Here is a 20,413-nt window from a genome sequence, read left to right as displayed (position 1 = left end):
GTTCTTGTCAAAAGTCTAGCAGCCGCATTTTGTACCAACTGTAATCTTTTAATGCTAGACATAGGGAGACCCGAAAATAATAGGTTACAGTAGTCGAGACGAGACGTAACGAACGCATGAATAATGATCTCAGCGTCGCTAGTGGATAAAATAGAACGAATTTTAGCGATATTGCGGAGATGAAAGAAGGCCGTTTTAGTAACACTCTTAATGTGTGATTCAAAGGAGAGAGTTGGGTGGAAGATAATACCCAGATTCTTTACTGATTCGCCTTGTGTAATTGTTTGGTTGTCAAATGTTAAGGTGGTATTATTAAATAAATGTCGGTGTTTAGCAGGACCGATAATCAGCATTTCCGTTTTCTTGGCGTTGAGTTGCAAGAAGTTAGCGGACATCCATTGTTTAATTTCATTAAGACACGCCTCCAGCTGACTACAATCCGGCGTGTCGGTCAGCTTTAGGGGCATGTAGAGTTGGCTGTCATCAGCATAACAATGAAAGCTAACACCGTATTTGCGTATGATGTCGCCTAGCGGCAGCATGTAAATACTACAGAGTGCAGGGCCAAGAACCGAACCCTGAGGAACTCCGCACGTGACGCCACATTGTGGAGCGGCCCTTCACCGGGGCTCCTTAAGCCGTGCGATTGACTGCAGTGGCCGTCACTTCCCCATCAGTATTTCAACATCAAAGTTGTGTCCATGTGCGTCAAAGACGGGAGACACTTAGCCTGGTTGAACAGGTCAGACGTCATGACGCATGAATCAAACATTGCACAGCACACCCGCTAAATGAGGGAGAGCCACACAAGGAAACATCTGTTCATGCATCAAAATGTAGGTGTGATGCTGTCCAAATGGCATTAGCATGCAAGGTTGTAGGTGTACGTACAAATTAAGGCTGCAGCTAACGATTATTTTTCTATCGATTAATCTATAGATTATTGTTTTCGATTAATCGGTTAATCTATAGATTATTTTTTTCGATTAATTAGGGCCCGCATGGCCCATTGCATAAGGACTCCCAAAGGGAGTCCTTATGCAATGGGACATAAGGACCTATTGAATTTGTAAGGTTTTATTATTATTATACCGGCCGCCTCTTTGAGCACTAATTTGACCCACTTAACATGCTTCAAAACTCACCATATTTGACCCACACATCAGGACCTGCGAAAATTGTCTTTTAATGAAAAAACCGAACCCCAAAACTCAAAATTGCGCTCTAGCACCCCCTAGGAAAAAAAAAAAACTAGACTGCCTGTAACTCCCACTAGGAAGGTCGGAAAGACATGAAACACAATTATCTATGTAGGTCTGACTTAGACCTACCGTATTTTCCGCACCATAAGGCGCCCTGGGTTATAAGCCACGCCTTCAATGAACGGCATATTTCAAAACTTTGTCCACCTATAAGCCGCCCCGTGTTGTAAGCCGCATCTAACTGCGCTAAAGGAATGTCAAAAAAACAGTCAAATAGGTCAGTCAAACTTTAATAATATATTAAAACCAGCGTGATGTGGGCGCGCATGGAATCGTATATCAACATGGACTTAAACTTAAACTTACCTTAACCACTCGCTCATCTTTTCTTCATCCATCCCTTCGAGTTAGCTTTTATGATGACGCCGGCTGGAAAGGTCTCTTTTGGCAAGGTCTTCCTTTTGAATATCACCATGGGTGGAAGTTTCTGGCCATTAGCATGGCAAGCTAGAACCACAGTGAAGGATGACTTCTCATTCCCTGTGGTGCGAATATTCACCGTACGTGCTCCCGTTGTATCCACAGTGCGGTTCACAGGAATATCAGTTGCTGTGAAATAGTAATCCGTGTGCGCATGGAGAGATTGCGTCTTTTCATGAACCGGATCCCTGTCGCTTAGTAGGAGCCATTTTGTGGTCTTTACAGATGTAAACACACAAAGGAAATGAAACGTACGGTAATATCCGCGCGCTTTTTCTTCTTCTACGCGGGCGGGTGGTTGCTTACAGTAGAAGAAGAAGCGCTTCCTGTTCTATGGGGGCGGGTGCTTACCTTGGCGGTTGCTTGCGTAGAAGAAGAAGCGCTTCCTGTTCTACCGGGAAAAAAGATGGCGGCTGTTTACCGTAGTTACGAGACCGAAACTTTATGAAAATGAATCTTAATATTAATCCATATAAAAAGCGCACCGGGTTATAAGGCCCACTGTCAGCTTTTGAGAAAATTTGTGGTTTTTAGGTGCGGCTAATAGTGCGGAAAATACGGTAGATTTCATAATTGTACATCCTTGGGCAGAAATCAACAGAAAGTTGGCAATTCCCCCTTCAAGACAAAAAAGTACTAAAAACAGTCACTTTTGCCTCTTTGAGCTGTAATTCGACCCCCTTAACATGCTTCAAAACTCACCAAACTGAACACACACATCAGGACTGGCAAAAATTGCGATTTAATAAAAAAACCTAACCCCAAATCTCAAAACCTCTATGTAGGTCTCACTTAGACCTACATTTCATAGATTGACAACCCCCCGCAAAAATCAACAGGAAGTTTGCTATTCCCCCTTCAAAACAAATTTTTTTGTAAAAACCGGTCACCTTCCTTCAAAAACTCCTCTGAGCGCGTTTGTCGTTTCGGCTTCAAACTAACACAGGAGAGAGATTGAACCCTTGTGTATAAAAGTACAGAACAGCGTTTTTCTAACTGCTCCGGTTTTGATTTTATGACCCTTCAAAGAACCGCTGCGCTGATGCTGCTGCGCTGCTGTTTTTTTAAGATGGCTGCTTAAAAGCAGGAAGCACCAGCGTGCCCACACAATGCAGACAAGGTAGGTACACTAGACAAAAGTATTTGGACACTTATGACTACCACCGGACAAAAGTATTGGGACACTTATGACTACCACCGGACAAAAGTATTGGGACACTTAGGACTACCACTGGAAAAAAGTATTGGGACACCTACACTGGACAAATGTATTGGGACACTTAAGACTACAACTTGACAAAAGTATTGGGACACGTACTACTAAAACTGGACAAAAGTATTGGGACACTTAGGACTAGCACCTGCCAAATACGCGGGCCCGACCAACGCTGCTTGCAGCTTTAATCTATAGATTATTTTTCCTTTTACCGATTATTTTTTTTATTTAAAAAGAAGATGAAAAAATAAATGTAGGCCAGTTTTTTTCAAAAGGCATGGCTTTTATTTACAAAAAAAAAAAGTATGGCCACATGACAAAATATTCTGTAACAATGTGAACATTTAAAACTTTTAACATTTAACAAAATTAAAAGTAGCGTATTTGCTTTTTAATGTGCAAATATAAAATAAACATACAGTGCAAATCTTAATATTCTGCAATAGTATAAGCATTTCAGAAGTAAAAGTATTGCTTATTTTGCTTTAAAATGTGCGAAAATAAAGATAAACATTATTTCCTTGTATTGGCGCCGGGTACCGTATTTTCCGCACCATAAGCCGCCCTGGGTTATAAGCCGCGCCTTCAATGAACGGCATATTTCAAAACTTTGTCCACCTATAAGCCGCCCCGTGTTATAAGCCGCATCTAACTGCGCTAAAGGAATGTCAAAAAAACAGTCAGATAGGTCAGTCAAACTTTAATAATATATTAAAAACCAGCGTGATGTGGGCGCGCATGGAGTCGTATATCAACATGGACGGAGCTGCGTGAAAAAAGCCACCCGGCCTCTTCGCGTAAACTTACCTTAACCACTCGCTCATCTTTTCTTCATCCATCCATCCCTTCGAGTTAGCTTTTATGATGACGCCGGCTGGAAAGGTCTCTTTTGGCAAGGTCTTCCTTTTGAATATCACCATGGGTGGAAGTTTCTGGCCATTAGCATGGCAAGCTAGAACCACAGTGAAGGATGACTTCTCATTCCCTGTGGTGCGAATATTCACCGTACGTGCTCCCGTTGTATCCACAGTGCGGTTCACAGGAATATCAAAAGTCAGTGGAACCTCGTCCATGTTGATAATGTTCTCTGGCCGGATCTTTTTTTCAGCTATCTTGTTTTTACAATATGCACGGAAAGTAGCCAGCTTTTCTTGAAAGTCTTTAGGCAGTTGCTGTGAAATAGTAGTCCGTGTGCGGATGGAGAGATTGCGTCTTTTCATGAACCGGATCCCTGTCGCTTAGTAGGAGCCATTTTGTGGTCTTTACAGATGTAAACACACAAAGGAAATGAAACGTAATATCCGCGCGCTTCTTCTTCTTCTACGCGGGCGGGTGGTTGCTTACAGTAGAAGAAGAGGCGCTTCCTGTTCTATGGGGGCGGGTGCTTACCTTGGCGGTTGCTTGCGTAGAAGAAGAAGCGCTTCCTGTTCTACCGGGAAAAAAGATGGCGGCTGTTTACCGTAGTTACGAGACCGAAACTTTATGAAAATGAATCTTAATATTAATCCATATATAAAGCGCACCGGGTTATAAGGCCCACTGTCAGCTTTTGAGAAAATTTGTGGTTTTTAGGTGCGCCTTATAGTGCGGAAAATACGGTAGATTTCATAATTGTACATCCTTGGGCAGAAATCAACAGAAAGTTGGCAATTCCCCCTTCAAGACAAAAAAGTACTAAAAACAGTCACTTTTGCCTCTTTGAGCTGTAATTTGACCCCCTTAACATGCTTCAAAACTCACCAAACTGAACACACACATCAGGACTGGCAAAAATTGCGATTTAATAAAAAAACCTAACCCCAAATCTCAAAACCTCTATGTAGGTCTCACTTAGACCTACATTTCATAGATTGACAACCCCCCGCAAAAATCAACAGGAAGTTTGCTATTCCCCCTTCAAAACAAATTTTTTGTAAAAACCGGTCACCTTCCTTCAAAAACTCCTCTGAGCGCGTTTGTCGTTTCGGCTTCAAACTAACACAGGAGAGAGATTGAACCCTTGTGTATAAAAGTACAGAACAGCGTTTTTCTAACTGCTCCGGTTTTGATTTTATGACCCTTCAAAGAACCGCTGCGCTGATGCTGCTGCGCTGCTGTTTTTTTAAGATGGCTGCTTAAAAGCAGGAAGCACCAGCATGCCCACACAATGCAGACAAGGTAGGTACACTGGACAAAAGTATTGGGACACTTATGACTACCACCGGACAAAAGTATTGGGACACTTAGGACTACCACTGGAAAAAAGTATTGGGACACCTACACTGGACAAATGTATTGGGACACTTAGGACTACAACTTGACAAAAGTATTGGGACACGTACTACTAAAACTGGACAAAAGTATTGGGACACTTAGGACTAGCACCTGCCAAATACGCGGGCCCGACCAACGCTGCTTGCAGCTTTAATCTCTAGATTATTTTTCCTTTTACCGATTATTTTTTTTATTTAAAAAGAAGATGAAAAAATAAATGTAGGCCAGTTTTTTTCAAAAGGCATGGCTTTTATTTACAAAAAAAAAAAGTATGGCCTAATGACAAAATATTCTGTAACAATGTGAACATTTAAAACTTTTAACATTTAACAAAATTAAAAGTAGCGCATTTGCTTTTTAATGTGCAAATATAAAATAAACATACAGTGCAAATCTTAATATTCTGCAATAGTATAAGCATTTCAAAAGTAAAAGTATTGCTTATTTTGCTTTAAAATGTGCGAAAATAAAGATAAACATTATTTCCTTGTATTGGCGCCGGGTACCGTATTTTCCGCACCATAAGCCGCCCTGGGTTATAAGCCGCGCCTTCAATGAACGGCATATTTCAAAACTTTGTCCACCTATAAGCCGCCCCGTGTTATAAGCCGCATCTAACTGCGCTAAAGGAATGTCAAAAAAACAGTCAGATAGGTCAGTCAAACTTTAATAATATATTAAAAACCAGCGTGATGTGGGCGCGCATGGAGTCGTATATCAACATGGACGGAGCTGCGTGAAAAAAGCCACCCGGCCTCTTCGCGTAAACTTACCTTAACCACTCGCTCATCTTTTCTTCATCCATCCATCCCTTCGAGTTAGCTTTTATGATGACGCCGGCTGGAAAGGTCTCTTTTGGCAAGGTCTTCCTTTTGAATATCACCATGGGTGGAAGTTTCTGGCCATTAGCATGGCAAGCTAGAACCACAGTGAAGGATGACTTCTCATTCCCTGTGGTGCGAATATTCACCGTACGTGCTCCCGTTGTATCCACAGTGCGGTTCACAGGAATATCAAAAGTCAGTGGAACCTCGTCCATGTTGATAATGTTCTCTGGCCGGATCTTTTTTTCAGCTATCTTGTTTTTACAATATGCACGGAAAGTAGCCAGCTTTTCTTGAAAGTCTTTAGGCAGTTGCTGTGAAATAGTAGTCCGTGTGCGGATGGAGAGATTGCGTCTTTTCATGAACCGGAAACCTGTCGCTTAGTAGGAGCCATTTTGTGGTCTTTACAGATGTAAACACACAAAGGAAATGAAACGTAATATCCGCACGCTTCTTCTTCTTCTACGGGGGCGGGTGGTTGCTTACAGTAGAAGAAGAAGCGCTTCCTGTTCTATGGGGGCGGGTGCTTACCTTGGCGGTTGCTTGCGTAGAAGAAGAAGCACTTCCTCTTCTACGGGGAAAAAAGATGGCGGCTGTTTACCGTAGTTGCGAGACCGAAACTTTATGAAAATGAATCTTAATATTAATCCATATATAAAGCGCACCGGGTTATAAGCCGCACTGTCAGCTTTTGAGTAAATTTGTGGTTTTTAGGTGCGGCTAATAGTGCGGAAAATACGGTATATAGTATTCGCATGCCTCGAATTACTGCCGGGTCAAACTCGTTTTGCAAAATAATAGCGCATGCTTGGCCTTACCGCCGGCTCAGGATTAACGCCGGATCAAACTCGTTTCGCAAAATATTAATTTTATTAGCGCATGTCTGGAATTTTCGCCGGGTCAAACTCATTTCGCAAAATAATTAGCATATGTCTAGAACTTCCGCTGGGTCAAACTCGTCACGTCACGAGTGACACTTCACCTGTCATCATTTTCAAAATGGAGGAGGCTGATTTCAATCATTTGAAATGGCATAAAGGGAAGAAGATTAAGAGCTATTCAGTAGGATTTAAGGTCCAAGCTTTTGAATATGCTAAAAAGAACAGTAAGCAGCTATGTTTTATTAATATACCGTAGCTGCGTGTGTCAAATATGAGTCATTAAATGACTCCCGCCTCCTGCTGGTAGAGGGCGCTAGTGATCCTTCTTGCGACTACCGGTACCGCAGAAGACCGGTGCTGCAGAAGAAGACAACAAGCAACAAGAGTGAGCAGCGATCGTTTGCTTGCACTTTTAACATGGAGGATTACATATCTAAAATAAAACAGTTTTCTAAACTGGACTTTCAATGGAAGCAGGAGGTAATACTTAAAGGAATATCTCCATAGAGACAGAGAGACTTTTAAAACTGAAGAAAGATAAGGAAGACTTCTATAGGGCAGGGCCGACATCCGGGCAACTGAGCTACATACGGGTTCTTCGAGCCATAGCAACCTGACTGGCGTTGAAAACAAACCGTCGCCATTACTCTTTAACCTGTCGACCTGCGCTGATTAAACCCGTCATTCTGCCTCCAAAATGCCAAAAAACTGTGTAGTTTTTGGTTGTGCAAACCACAACTGGAAACAGGGAAAACAAAGGTCGTATTTTGTTCTGCCAAAGCGTGCTAAAAGCTCCACAGAGACGAGACAAATGGCTCGCAGCTTTACACCGGGAAAACCAGGACGGTTCTCACTGGAGTCCCCCAAAATCCCGGGTCGTGTGTTCGGATCACTTCGTTTCTGGTAAATATAAGGAACAAAAATCCACCTTCTTAACCACAACTTGGCTATACCGTCCATGCTAATGTTGAACCCGTTGAATTTTTACTGAATAACGTTGGACAGCTGAAGTTGTTGTTGTTGCACAACAATAACATACGGTATAAAGGCTATTTCCAGTAATTCAGCAAATAATAAATCATAATACTGAACTGAATTTGAATGAGCTCTCTACAGATATAATAAATATACAGATACTGGTAGCCACCGTGTCATCCTTATTATCATTTATCAACATACCTTGGGTGATTTAACAATTTTTATGTGATTTATTCGTTATATAACAACCGAAGCTAACAACCGACCTGGTGCGCTTGTGAGGTAGACATAAAGATTTCCAAATTCCATGTCCGGCCATTGTGTAGGATTATCAGTCCACGCATCTGCTGGAAGGCGGTAAGGGCAGTCGTTTAATCCAACTACAGAACATTTTAACTCGTATCTTAACCTAGCCTCACTGGAAAGACTATTTACATAATCATACGCCATTTAGAACAGTTTAAAATGCCGCGAAACCTCGTTAAATGCCTTTTCTGTCAATGCTGTGTTCGCTGTGAGCTGGTTTGTTTTCAACGAATTCAATATGGCGACCGGTTGCTAGGGGATTGGCAGGCGGAAGTGACGTAGGTCCGCCCTCGCCTATAAACAAGTTATCGATGCTTTTGATCAGAAGCAGCTGCGCATGGACTTCATTTATAAGTAAAGGTAAGACCATAATAACGTTTTTTGTATTAAATGTGCTTTTCATGATGGTATCCTTACATCACTCAAATTTATAAGCGCAGGCCTAAATTTACCCCACGCCTTTTAGTAAGTGCAGGAGTGAGAAGAGGTTTTAAATTAATTAGCGCCCTGGCGGCTATTCAAGTATGCGACGCGTCGACGCACAAAAACGGCGTCGACATATTTACGTAATCGACGACGTCGACTATGTCGTTCAGCCTTAGTACAAATATGCTGTCTCATCATTGACCTCCGACCTTCACAACCACACAGCAGCCTTCCTCTCACACACACACATCAACGGAGCCTTGACGGACAGCAGCTGTGTCTGCAGCTTTAGCCCGGGGGGATTAATACCTGTGTTGTCATGACAACAGTGACGCCGCCGAGCTGTTGCCATGGCAGAGAGCCAGGAAGTGATTTAAGGAAGGGTGGAAAGGAGCGATCCAAAGAGTAGCGGAGTTGTTCACAGTGGGACGGAGAGGCCGCGGGGAAAATGAATGTGAACTCCATGCAGCTCAGGATTGATGGGACTGTTAATCAATAGCTCGCTGAGCAACATCCTCAACCCCCCCAGCTAGGCTTCCTGCCTTTTCCAGCTGCAAACACAACACAACACATAACATAACATCCCTCTCAGCATTGCCCCACCTTTTTGTACGCCGGCCTAAATATAGAAAACATGTAACATGGAGGTGACGGAGGACAGGCTTATCCCTTAATTGGTCTTTAAGCACCCAGATGAGGCGCCACTTACTTCATATCATGTTTTCAGAATGGCTAATGCATACCTGCCAACTACTCCGGTTTTCCCGTAATTAGTACGGTTTTCATCAACCTATTCCGGGTTACGGTTGCAGTGATAAAAAATACGGTTTTTCATTAATTAAAAAAAATATTTTTTTTTTAAGTTTTATTCACGAAATCGCGTAACCACAATGACAATCGACACTGCTTCCCATAACTTCCTATCGAGCCATTCCGAATGCCATGCGCGAGGCTATTTATAGCACCGCTGCCAAGCACGAGGCACCAGTTGCCATTGTTTCCAAACGAGTGAACAATCATGGAATCAGCCGGAGAAAAATCGCAAACGAGTCTTAAACCGAAAAGAAAAGTGCAGTCATTCCGTGAAGAATATTCAAAAGCCTATCGGGTAGAGATGCGCGGATAGGCAATTATTTCATCCGCAACCGCATCAGAAAGTCGTCAACCATCCGCCATCCACCCGATGTAACATTTGATCAGAACCGCACCCGCCCGTTGTTATATATCTAATATAGACGATGCAAGGCATTAGTGAGGTTATAAAGCTTTTGCCTGTTAAAGAAAGGAAACTGATCCAATGCAGCACAGACATTCGCGTGCCACGCTGTCACGACCCAGACGCACACCAGTGCGCAATCATATGGGAGCCGCGCTGAGCGCACCTCCAAGCGCGTCTCGCTGCCGGCGACGGCCGGGTATGGGCCCGACGCTCCAGCGCCATCCATTTTCAGGGCTAGTTGATTCGGCAGGTGGGTTGTTACACACTCCTTAGCGGGTTCCGACTTCCATGGCCACCGTCCTGCTGTCTATATCAACCAGGGTGAGCCCCACCCATTTCGTGAGCGCACTGCGCGCGGAGTGACCCCTGTTACGCGCCCCCGGCAACAGGGGTGGCGGGCAGGTAAGCTGCGCGGCGGAGCGCGCGGAGTGACACCTGTTACGAGCCCCCAGCCACGGGGGTGGCGGGCAGGTAAGCTGCTTACCTGCTGCGCGTGACGCCGGCCGCGGCGAAGGCGGACGAGGCGGGGTGTCGGTGCGGTGGTGACCCTGGACGTGCGTCGGGCCCTTCTCGCGGATCGCCTCAGCTACGGCTCCCGGTGGGGCTCCGTAAAAGTGTCCATCCCTCTTTTTTTTTTTTCTTCTGTTGTGGCATATGCTGCAGGTGCCTGCTCGTTTTTCGTATGTGGGTAACAACATTTAACTATGTATATATATTTACCAATTGGTTTAACTGCCACCCGCCTGAATCTATTTAAAATCTAATTTTTTTTTATTTCAACCGCCCGACCCGCGGATAAAATCTAATTTTTTTTAATTTCATCCGCCCGATCCGCGGATAATCCTCGGACTCCGCGGTTGTGCCCGCAAACCGCGCATCTCTACTATCCGGGAATACTTATCCGTTCCAAAAAGGGTGAAAACTACGCGAATTGCACCTTGTGCAGACAAGATTTTTCCATCGGACACGGAGGAATTAGCGATGTAAAAGACCACGTTGGGACAAAAAAACACAAGTCTAATGCCGTTGCTAGCGATACAAGTGGAAAACTTTCAACGTTTTTCGTCGCCCAAACAGATTCTTTGGATGTGATAAATGCCGAAGTTTTATTTACGGAGGCAATAATTGAGCAAACAAAAAGGTAATGACACCAATGTTATCTATTGGAATTGTTTAGTACTGTTATACTGTTAAAAGTGTTTATACTATTTATGCTTTCAAGTCCAAGTTGAAGAAATCTTGTTAAATGTTGACAGCATAACTACCAAAATACAGAAGTATGTCCTTAATATTTTTGCAGTGTTATTTCTGTTGAAAAGTTAACATGATTACCGTATTTTCCGCACCATAAGGCGCCCTGGGTTATAAGCCGCGCCTTCAATGAACGGCATATTTCAAAACTTTGTCCACCTATAAGCCGCCCCGTGTTATAAGCCGCATCTAACTGCGCTAAAGGAATGTCAAAAAAACAGTCAGATAGGTCAGTCAAACTTTAATAATATATTAAAAACCAGCGTGATGTGGGCGCGCATGGAGTCGTATATCAACATGGACGGAGCTGCGTGAAAAAAGCCACCCGGCCTCTTCGCGTAAACTTAAACTTACCTTAACCACTCGCTCATCTTTTCTTTATCCATCCCTTCGAGTTAGCTTTTATGATGACGCCGGCTGGAAAGGTCTCTTTTGGCAAGGTCTTCCTTTTGAATATCACCATGGGTGGAAGTTTCTGGCCATTAGCATGGCAAGCTAGAACCACAGTGAAGGATGACTTCTCATTCCCTGTGGTGCGAATATTCACCGTACGTGCTCCCGTTGTATCCACAGTGCGGTTCACAGGAATATCAAAAGTCAGTGGAACCTCGTCCATGTTGATAATGTTCTCTGGCCGGATCTTTTTTTTCAGCTATCTTGTTTTTACAATATGCACGGAAAGTAGCCAGCTTTTCTTGAAAGTCTTTAGGCAGTTGCTGTGAAATAGTAATCCGTGTGCGGATGGAGAGATTGCGTCTTTTCATGAACCGGATCCCTGTCGCTTAGTAGGAGCCATTTTGTGGTCTTTACAGATGTAAACACACAAAGGAAATGAAACGTACGGTAATATCCACACGCTTTTTCTTCTTCTACGCGGGCGGGTGGTTGCTTACAGTAGAAGAAGAAGCGCTTCCTGTTCTATGGGGGCGGGTGCTTACCTTGGCGGTTGCTTGCGTAGAAGAAGAAGCGCTTCCTGTTCTACCGGGAAAAAAGATGGCGGCTGTTTACCGAAGTTGCGAGACTGAAACTTTATGAAAATGAATCTTAATATTAATCCATATATAAAGCGCACCGGGTTAAAAGGCGCACTGTCAGCTTTTGAGAAAATTTGTGGTTTTTAGGTGCGCCTTATAGTGCGGAAAATACGGTAATCATTTTGCGTCAGGGGGCGATGCTGAACCCCCCACCAGGACTTTGTCCTGGACCTACCGGGGCCTGCGGCCCCTGGACCCTGGCTACTAGGTTTTTCTGATTTCAAAAGTTGGCAGGTATGCTAATGTATGACAATGACATCACGTTCTTCCCATTGGCTCTATTTCCTCCATTGATGCATTTCTTCTCCTTGCTTCCTTGTGTTCTATTTGTATTTTTCCTGCCGTTGTTCATCACAATGGGTAATTTTTCCATCCACTGTGACATGTAGTAGAGTCGCCATGTCTCACTATGACACTAATTGTGAAGTTTCCATGGATAAAGTGCTTCCTATAAAGAGTTGCTGAATCCACACAAAGTCAAACAGTCCTGCTGTTGTGCTATTCCATCTGCTCACATTCCACTATTTTACACTTCCAAATAATGTCAGCCAACAGGCTGTAATCTTTTGAAAAGGCGTAGTTTTATGAGGCAACAAGTGGGTGGGGGCTTACGAGTGAGACATGTTGATGGTTGAGAGGAGAGCACACCCAGGGCGGAGGCCCACTGTCAGACCCACTTTACTCTTCTAGAGAACACCGGGTCCAAAGGTTGCTACGTTTGTATATGTGAAGTCATTCAACCTTTTCCACCAAAGACAGTATAATAAAAAGTCAAAGTATGCAGGAGTCATTTTTATATTTTTTATTTTGTAAAAAAAAAAAAAAAAAGGTATCACATATATTTAAAGACAAACCTTGGTGTCAGTTTTGTGTTATAGGTGACAAGGTGTACTATCATTAGTTATTACAGGAGTGTCCAAAGTGTGGCAAGGGGGCCATATGCGGCCCGCAGTTCGTTATGATGGTCCGCAACATAACCTGGGGAAAAAAAAGAAGAAAAAAAGATGTGATGTAATAAGAAAAGGCTGACAATTTGATACTAATAACAATTTCTCAATTAAAACACAAAGCTGACACTAGGTTTTGATGTATGTCTGTTTATAGTGTTTATTTTTTTCTTTTCTTTTTTTTACAAAATAAAAAAAGATCAAAATGGCATACTTTGACTTTTAAATGTTTGGACCCTTCTGAGTTATTAGTATTATATTTTTAGCTTTTTATACGTTACATTGTCTTTTTGCTCTTTGTTTTCTTAAATTTGTATATATATATATATATATATATATATATATATATATATATATAGATATATATATATAGAGAGAGCGATACGTATATATATATATGTGTATAAGTATATATATATATATATATATATATATATGTATATATATATATATACGTATACACACATATATATATATACATATACACACATATATATATACACATATACTTATATATATATATATATATATATATATATATACATATACACATATACAGTATATACTTATATATACATATATGTATGTATATAAGTATATGTGTATATATATGTATATATATATATATATATATAAGTATATGTGTATATATATGTATATATATATATATATATATATATAGAGAGAGAGAGAGAGATTCGTATGTATATATATATGTGTATAAGTATATATATATATATATACGTATACACACTTATATATATATATATATATATATATACGTATACACACATATATATATATATATATACATATACACACATATATATATACACATATACTATATAGCAGGTCAGCAGCAGGAAGCATGAAGTGCTCTAAAACTTGCTGGTAGACGGCTGCGTTGACCCTGGATCTCAGGAAACAGAGTGGACCGACACCAGCAGATGACATGGCACCCCAAACCATCACTGATGGTGGAAACTTTACACTAGACTTCAGGCAACGTGGATCCTGTGCCTCTCCTGTCTTCCTCCAGACTCTGGGACCTCGATTTCCAAAGGAAATGCAAAATTTGCATGGTTGGGTGATGGTTTGGGGTGCCATGTCATCTGCTGGTGTCGGTCCACTCTGTTTCCTGAGATCCAGGGTCAACGCAGCCGTCTACCAGCAAGTTTTAGAGCACTTCATGCTTCCTGCTGCTGACCTGCTCTCTGGAGATGGAGATTTCAAGTTCCAACAGGACTTGGCGCCTGCACACAGCGCAAAATCTACCCGTGCCTGGTTTACGGACCATGGTATTTCTGTTCTAAATTGGCCCGCCAACTCCCCTGACCTTAGCCCCATAGAAAATCTGTGGGGTATTGTGAAAAGGAAGATGCAGAATGCCAGACCCAAAAACGCAGAAGAGTTGAAGGCCACTATCAGAGCAACCTGGGCTCTCATAACACCTGAGCAGTGCCAGAAACTCATCGACTCCATGCCACGCCGCATTAACGCAGTAATTGAGGCAAAAGGAGCTCCAACCAAGTATTGAGTATTGTACATGCTCATATTTTTCATTTTCATACTTTTCAGTTGGCCAACATTTCTAAAAATCCCTTTTTTGTATTAGCCTTAAGTAATATTCTAATTTTGTGACACACGGAATTTTGGATTTTCATTTGTTGCCACTTCAAATCATCAAAATTAAATGAAATAAACATTTGAATGCATCAGTCTGTGTGCAATGAATAAATATAATGTACAAGTTACACCTTTTGAATGCAATTACTGAAATAAATCAAGTTTTTCAAAATATTCTAATTTACTGGCTTTTACCTGTATATGTGTGTATATATATATATATATATATATATATATATATATATATATATATATATATATATATATATGTATGTATGTATGGGGCGTCACGGTGGAAGAGGGGTTAGTGCATCTGCCTCACAATACGAAGGTCCTGAGTAGTCTTGGGTTCAATCCCGGGCTCGGGATCTTTCTGTGTGGAGTTTGCATGTTCTCCCCGTGACTGCGTGGGTTCCCTCCGGGTACTCCGGCTTCCTACCACTTCCAAAGACATGCACCTGGGGATAGGTTGATTGGCAACACTAAATTGGCCCTAGTGTGTGAATGTTGTCTGTCTATCTGTGTTGGCCCTGTGATGAGGTGGCGACTTGTCCAAGGTGTACCCCGCCTTCCGCCCGATTGTAGCTGAGATAGGCTCCAGCGCCCCCGCGACCCCAAAAGGGAATAAGCGGATGGATATATATGTATGCATATATATATATATATATATATATATATATATATATATATATATATATGCATGAACAACTGGTCCAAAACGCAACAATATATATATATTTATTTATACGTATGTATATGTATATATATATATATATTTTTTTTTTTTTTAAATTGTAATTATATAATTATAATTTTTATAATTAATTTTTTTTTAATATGTTACTTGCCAACAAAACCTGAGCTGCGGGCCGCACTTTGCACACCTCTGTATTAGGGTGAAGGATAGTGAATTCCATTTTAAGATGGAGACATAATACAAATACTTCCAGTAGGAATGATCATTCACCATTATCTCACTGTTTAATTTGTGATCAGAAGCAAAGTCACAATTCCGTTTACTGTACGTAGTTGTAACAACCAGCGTACACAGACAGTCCCAGTATAATGTGTTTGTTGGATCTTTCTGTGGCGGTCCAATTTTAATTGTGATGGGACGTCATAAATAAATGAATGTGCTATTTCAGCTGTTTCTTTATTGTGTTGACTAATATCTCTGCTTTTGCAATCTTTTTTTTTCAGCTGTTTCGTGAGGTACGCATCATGAAAACTCTCAACCACCCAAACATAGGTGAGTTACGACTGTCTTTTATGCTGTCTTTTTATTTGAGTGACACACCACCTCCCCCTTCTTCTCTGTCTGCGTTACAGTCCAGCTGTTTGAGGTCATAGAAACGGAGAAGACGCTCTACCTCATCATGGAATACGCCAGCGGGGGTGAGTGATGCTTAATGAACCCTCGTCATTGGCACCTGTTCACGTTGTGTATTATCAGAGTCACAATCCTCTTATCGCCATTGTCTGTGAGGCTTCACAAACTAGGTTGGGTTTTTTTTGGTGCAGTGGTGCCACATGAAACATTAGATAACAAAACTCGGATAATAAATGAAACATATATTTGAAGATAAAGTACTAATGTGAACACAGTAAGATAAAATATCTGGTTTCTGCATGCATATATGCATGAGTGAAGTGGACAGCGAGCAAAGTGAATTCAGTGCAAGTGATTGATCAGATTGCATACCTGCCAACTACTCCGGTTTTCCCGTAATTAGTACGGTTTTCATCAACCTATTCCGGGTTACGGTTGCAGTGATAAAAAATATGGTTTTTCATTCATTAATTTTTTATTTTTTTTTAAAAGTTTTATTCACGAAATCGCGTAACAACAATGACAATCGACACTGCTTCCCGTAACTTCCTATCGAGCCATTCCGAATGCCATGCGCGAGGCTATTTATAGCACCGCTGCCAAGCACGAGGCACCAGTTGCCATTGTTTCCAAACGAGCGAACGATCATGGAATCAGCCGGAGAAAAATGGCAAACGAGTCTTAAACCGAAAAGAAAACTGCAGTCATTCCGTGAAGAATATTCAAAAGCCTATCCGGGAATAATTATCCCTTCCAAAAAGGGTGAAAACTACGCGAATTGCACCTTGTGCAGACAAGATTTTTCGATGGGACACGGAGGAATTAGCGATGTAAAAGACCACGTTGGGACAAAAAAACACAAGTCTAATGCCGTTGCTAGCGATACAAGTGGAAAACTTTCAACGTTTTTCGTCGCCCAAACAGATTCTTTGGATGTGATAAATGCCGAAGTTTTATTTACGGAGGCAATAATTGAGCAAACAAAAAGGTAATGACACCAATGTTATCTATTGGAATTGTTTAGTACTGTTATACTGTTAAAAGTGTTTATACTATTTATGCTTTCAAGTAGGGCTGCAGCTAACGATTATTTTTCTATCGATTAATCTATAGATTATTTTTTCGATTAATCGGTTAATCTATAGATTATTTTTTCCGATTAATCTATAGATTATTTTTCCTTTTACCGATTTTTTTTTAATTTAAAATGAAGAGGAAAAAATAAATGTAGGCCAGTTTTTTCAAAAGGCATGGCTTTTATTTACAAAAAAAAAAGTATGGCCACTCAGTCAACATTGACAACAACATGACAAAATATTCTGTAACAATGTAAACATTTAAAACTTTTAACATTTAACAAAATTAAAAGTAGCTTATTTGCTTTTTAATGTGCAAATATAAAAGTAAACATCCAGTGCAATCTTAATATTCTGCAATAGTATAAGCATTTCAAAAGTAAAAGTATTGCTTATTTGCTAAAATGTGCAAAAATAAAGATAAACATCCAATACAAAAAAGTGCAAAACGAAATATTCTGTAACAGTGTAAACATTTCAACAAAAGTAAAAGTATTGCTTATTTTGCTTAATAACACAACAATGATAGTATGATTAAAGTGAAAGTTAATTGTTGGTTTGTACATAGTATATGTAACTGTTAATGTTGTAAAAGGTATTTGCACAACTAATTAAAGTTAGCGTTAAAGAGGAGCGCATCTTTGTAAACACTGAACAGGCACGCCAAACGCGCCTCTCAGAGCGAAACGGTGCTTTAGTTTATGAATTTACAACGCAGATACAAATGACACATTCATGTTTTTGTGTAATAATGACAACGTATACGCACGCGGACGATTGACTTGTTGATGGTGATGGCAAGAACGCTGTCGGGGGTTTTCTTTTCAAATGTTCGTTCATAGCCGTTGTGCTGCTATGATAGGCCATTTCCGCTCGACACAGTGTGCATACAACAACATTATTAGGCCGTTTATTGAAATACTCTCACACTTTTGACGACTTTTGGCGTGCTTTTTTTCCCTCGCTCGCATCGTCTGCTTTGCGCTCCGCCATGACAGTAAAGTAGTGTGACGTAAATATGCGACGCGCCGACGCACAAAAACGGCGTCGACGTATTTACGTAACCGATGACGTCGACTACGTCGACGCGTCGTTTCAGCCTTACTTTCAAGTCCAAGTTGAAGAAATCTTGTTAAATGTTGACAGCATAACTACCAAAATACAGAAGTATGTCCTTAATATTTTTGCAGTGCTATTTCTGTTGAAAAGTTCAAATGATTACATTAGAGATGTGATGTGCCACTTTTCAAGTGTCTGATGGCTTCAATTAATTTTCATTAATTTTTCATATTTTGAATTCTTTTGAAAGGCTTACAAAAAAACTACATTTGAATTGTAATTCCATGCTATTGACAGGACTATTAATTTTAATGAAGTTAGCTTACCATGTTTACAGTATGATAATTGTGATAGAAATGTGAATTTTAGGCACAGAATATTTTTTTACAATTGAACAAGGCAGTAGATTATACAAGCTTGGACAGAAAGTTAATAATGACACCAATTTTTTTTTTAATGGAATTGTTTAGTACTGTTTTACCATTTGTTTACTGTAAAAAGTGTTTATACTGTTTATACTTTCAATGAACAAATTGAAGTCTTGTGAAAGGTTGACAGGATAACTGGCATTAACTGTCAAAATAATTTCAAACTATTGAAGTTAGCTTACAGAATAAACATGTCAATCAACCCATATGATTTTTGCTGTAATATTTTTGTTTTGAAAAGTCACTGTGACTGATAGAAAAGTGATGGTTTTAGCAACATTTTAACCTGTCTGAATGCTAATAATCATTTTGCGTCGGGGGGCGAAGCCTGAACCCCCCACCAGGACTTTGTCCTGGACCTACCGGGGCCTGCGGCCCCTGGACCCTGGCTACTAGGTTTTTCTGATTTCAAAAGTTGGCAGGTATGAGATTGTGTTTATGAGCCTGATGTCCTTGTGGCGGGAGGTTTTGGTCCAAATGGACCTTAATCTTCTGCCTGAGGGGAGAGGATCGAATAGTTTTCGTCCAGGGTGAGAAGGGTCGGCTACAACTTAGCCTGCACACCCTCCAGTCCTGGAGGCATACAGGTCTTGGAGAGATGAGAGGTTGCAGCCGATTACCTTCTCAGCAGAGCGTATCCTTCGCTGCAGGTTATCTTTACAAATATTACCTTGTTTGTCATCTAAACTCCTTACAAATCAGCAAAAAAAACATTTAATGTTCACCACAAAGGTTTTTTGTCATCGTAGATTTTTGGAAATTACCGATGGTATTTTTCTGGATTTGACAAAACAACGGTACCTTTGAATACAGAGTGGAAATACACTGCTGAGGCAAAATAAAGGTCACAACCTGGATTTAAAGTAAGTTCTGCTAAAAGTCGGTCAACTTGATCGTCGTGGCAAAGAAAGCGCCGACACAGAATTGAGTGTCCTGCCACTGTTTTGGTTCAATATCGCTTACGTCATAGACTCACCAATGTGGAGAGTGTTATTGATGAGGCAGGAGTCGAAGATGAAATGCATCAACAGTTTGACTTTCTTCTTAACATAAAAACACTGGCACGTAAAGAGTGAGTACGTTTCCCCTGCACTAAATGATAATAATAATAATGGATTAGATTTATATAGCACTTTTCTAGACACTCAAAGCGCTTCAGAGTTGAGAACCCATCATTAATGTCTGATCTTGAATGGGATTGTGCTGAAAATTTTAATTTCCCCTCGGGGATTGATCAAGTATTTCTGATTCTGATTAATTCACACCTGGTGGTGGTAAGCTACTTTCGTAGCCACAGCTGCCCTGGGTTGCCAGTTTGCGCCTACGGCCCCCTCCGACCACCACCTAGCATTCATTCACCAGTGTGAGCGGCACTTGGGGCGAGGGTGAAGTGTCCTGCTCAAGGGCACAACAGCAGCGATTTGGATGGTAAGAGGCGGGGATCGAACCGGCAACCCTCAGGTTTCTGGCACGGCCGCTCTACCCACTACGCCAGGGGTGCTCACACTTTTCCTGCAGGCGAGCTACTTTTCAATTGATCAAGTCGTGGGGATCTACCTCATTCATATATATCATTTATATTTACTTATTTATGAAATATATGTTTTTGTTAACAAGTTAAAGGTGTTTAATGATAATGCAAGCATGTTTAACACATATAGTTAAAATTGTTAATAAATTAAAGGTGTTTAATGATAATACAAGTGTGTTTAATACATATAGTTAATATTGTTAACAAGTTAAAGGTGTTTAAAGATAATGCAAGCATGTTTAACACATATAGTTAATATTGTTAACAAGTTAAAGGTGTTTAATGATAATACAAGCATGTTTAACACATAGTTAATATTGTTAATAAATTAAAGGTGTTTAATGAT

At 40.8% G+C, this 20,413-nt stretch overlaps 1 protein-coding gene across 4 annotated transcripts in view; it reads left to right on the top strand.

Moving 5' to 3' along the window:
• The window catches only part of LOC133614326 (MAP/microtubule affinity-regulating kinase 4-like), a 127,732-nt gene that overhangs the window by 54,097 nt on the left and 53,222 nt on the right, over positions 1–20,413 (top strand). For all 4 annotated transcript variants that reach the window (XM_061972182.1, XM_061972186.1, XM_061972185.1 and 1 more), the window contains exons 4-5: positions 15,844–15,892; positions 15,973–16,038. In XM_061972182.1, coding sequence (XP_061828166.1) covers positions 15,844–15,892; positions 15,973–16,038 — 115 coding nt within the window. The remainder of the gene's footprint in view (positions 1–15,843; positions 15,893–15,972; positions 16,039–20,413) is intronic.

This window comes from Nerophis lumbriciformis, linkage group LG17 (assembly GCF_033978685.3).
Source record: "Nerophis lumbriciformis linkage group LG17, RoL_Nlum_v2.1, whole genome shotgun sequence".
NCBI classification, from domain to species: Eukaryota; Metazoa; Chordata; class Actinopteri; order Syngnathiformes; family Syngnathidae; genus Nerophis; species Nerophis lumbriciformis.
The sequence above is the reverse complement of the archived record's forward strand: the minus strand, read 5'-3'. Positions and strand labels throughout refer to the sequence as shown.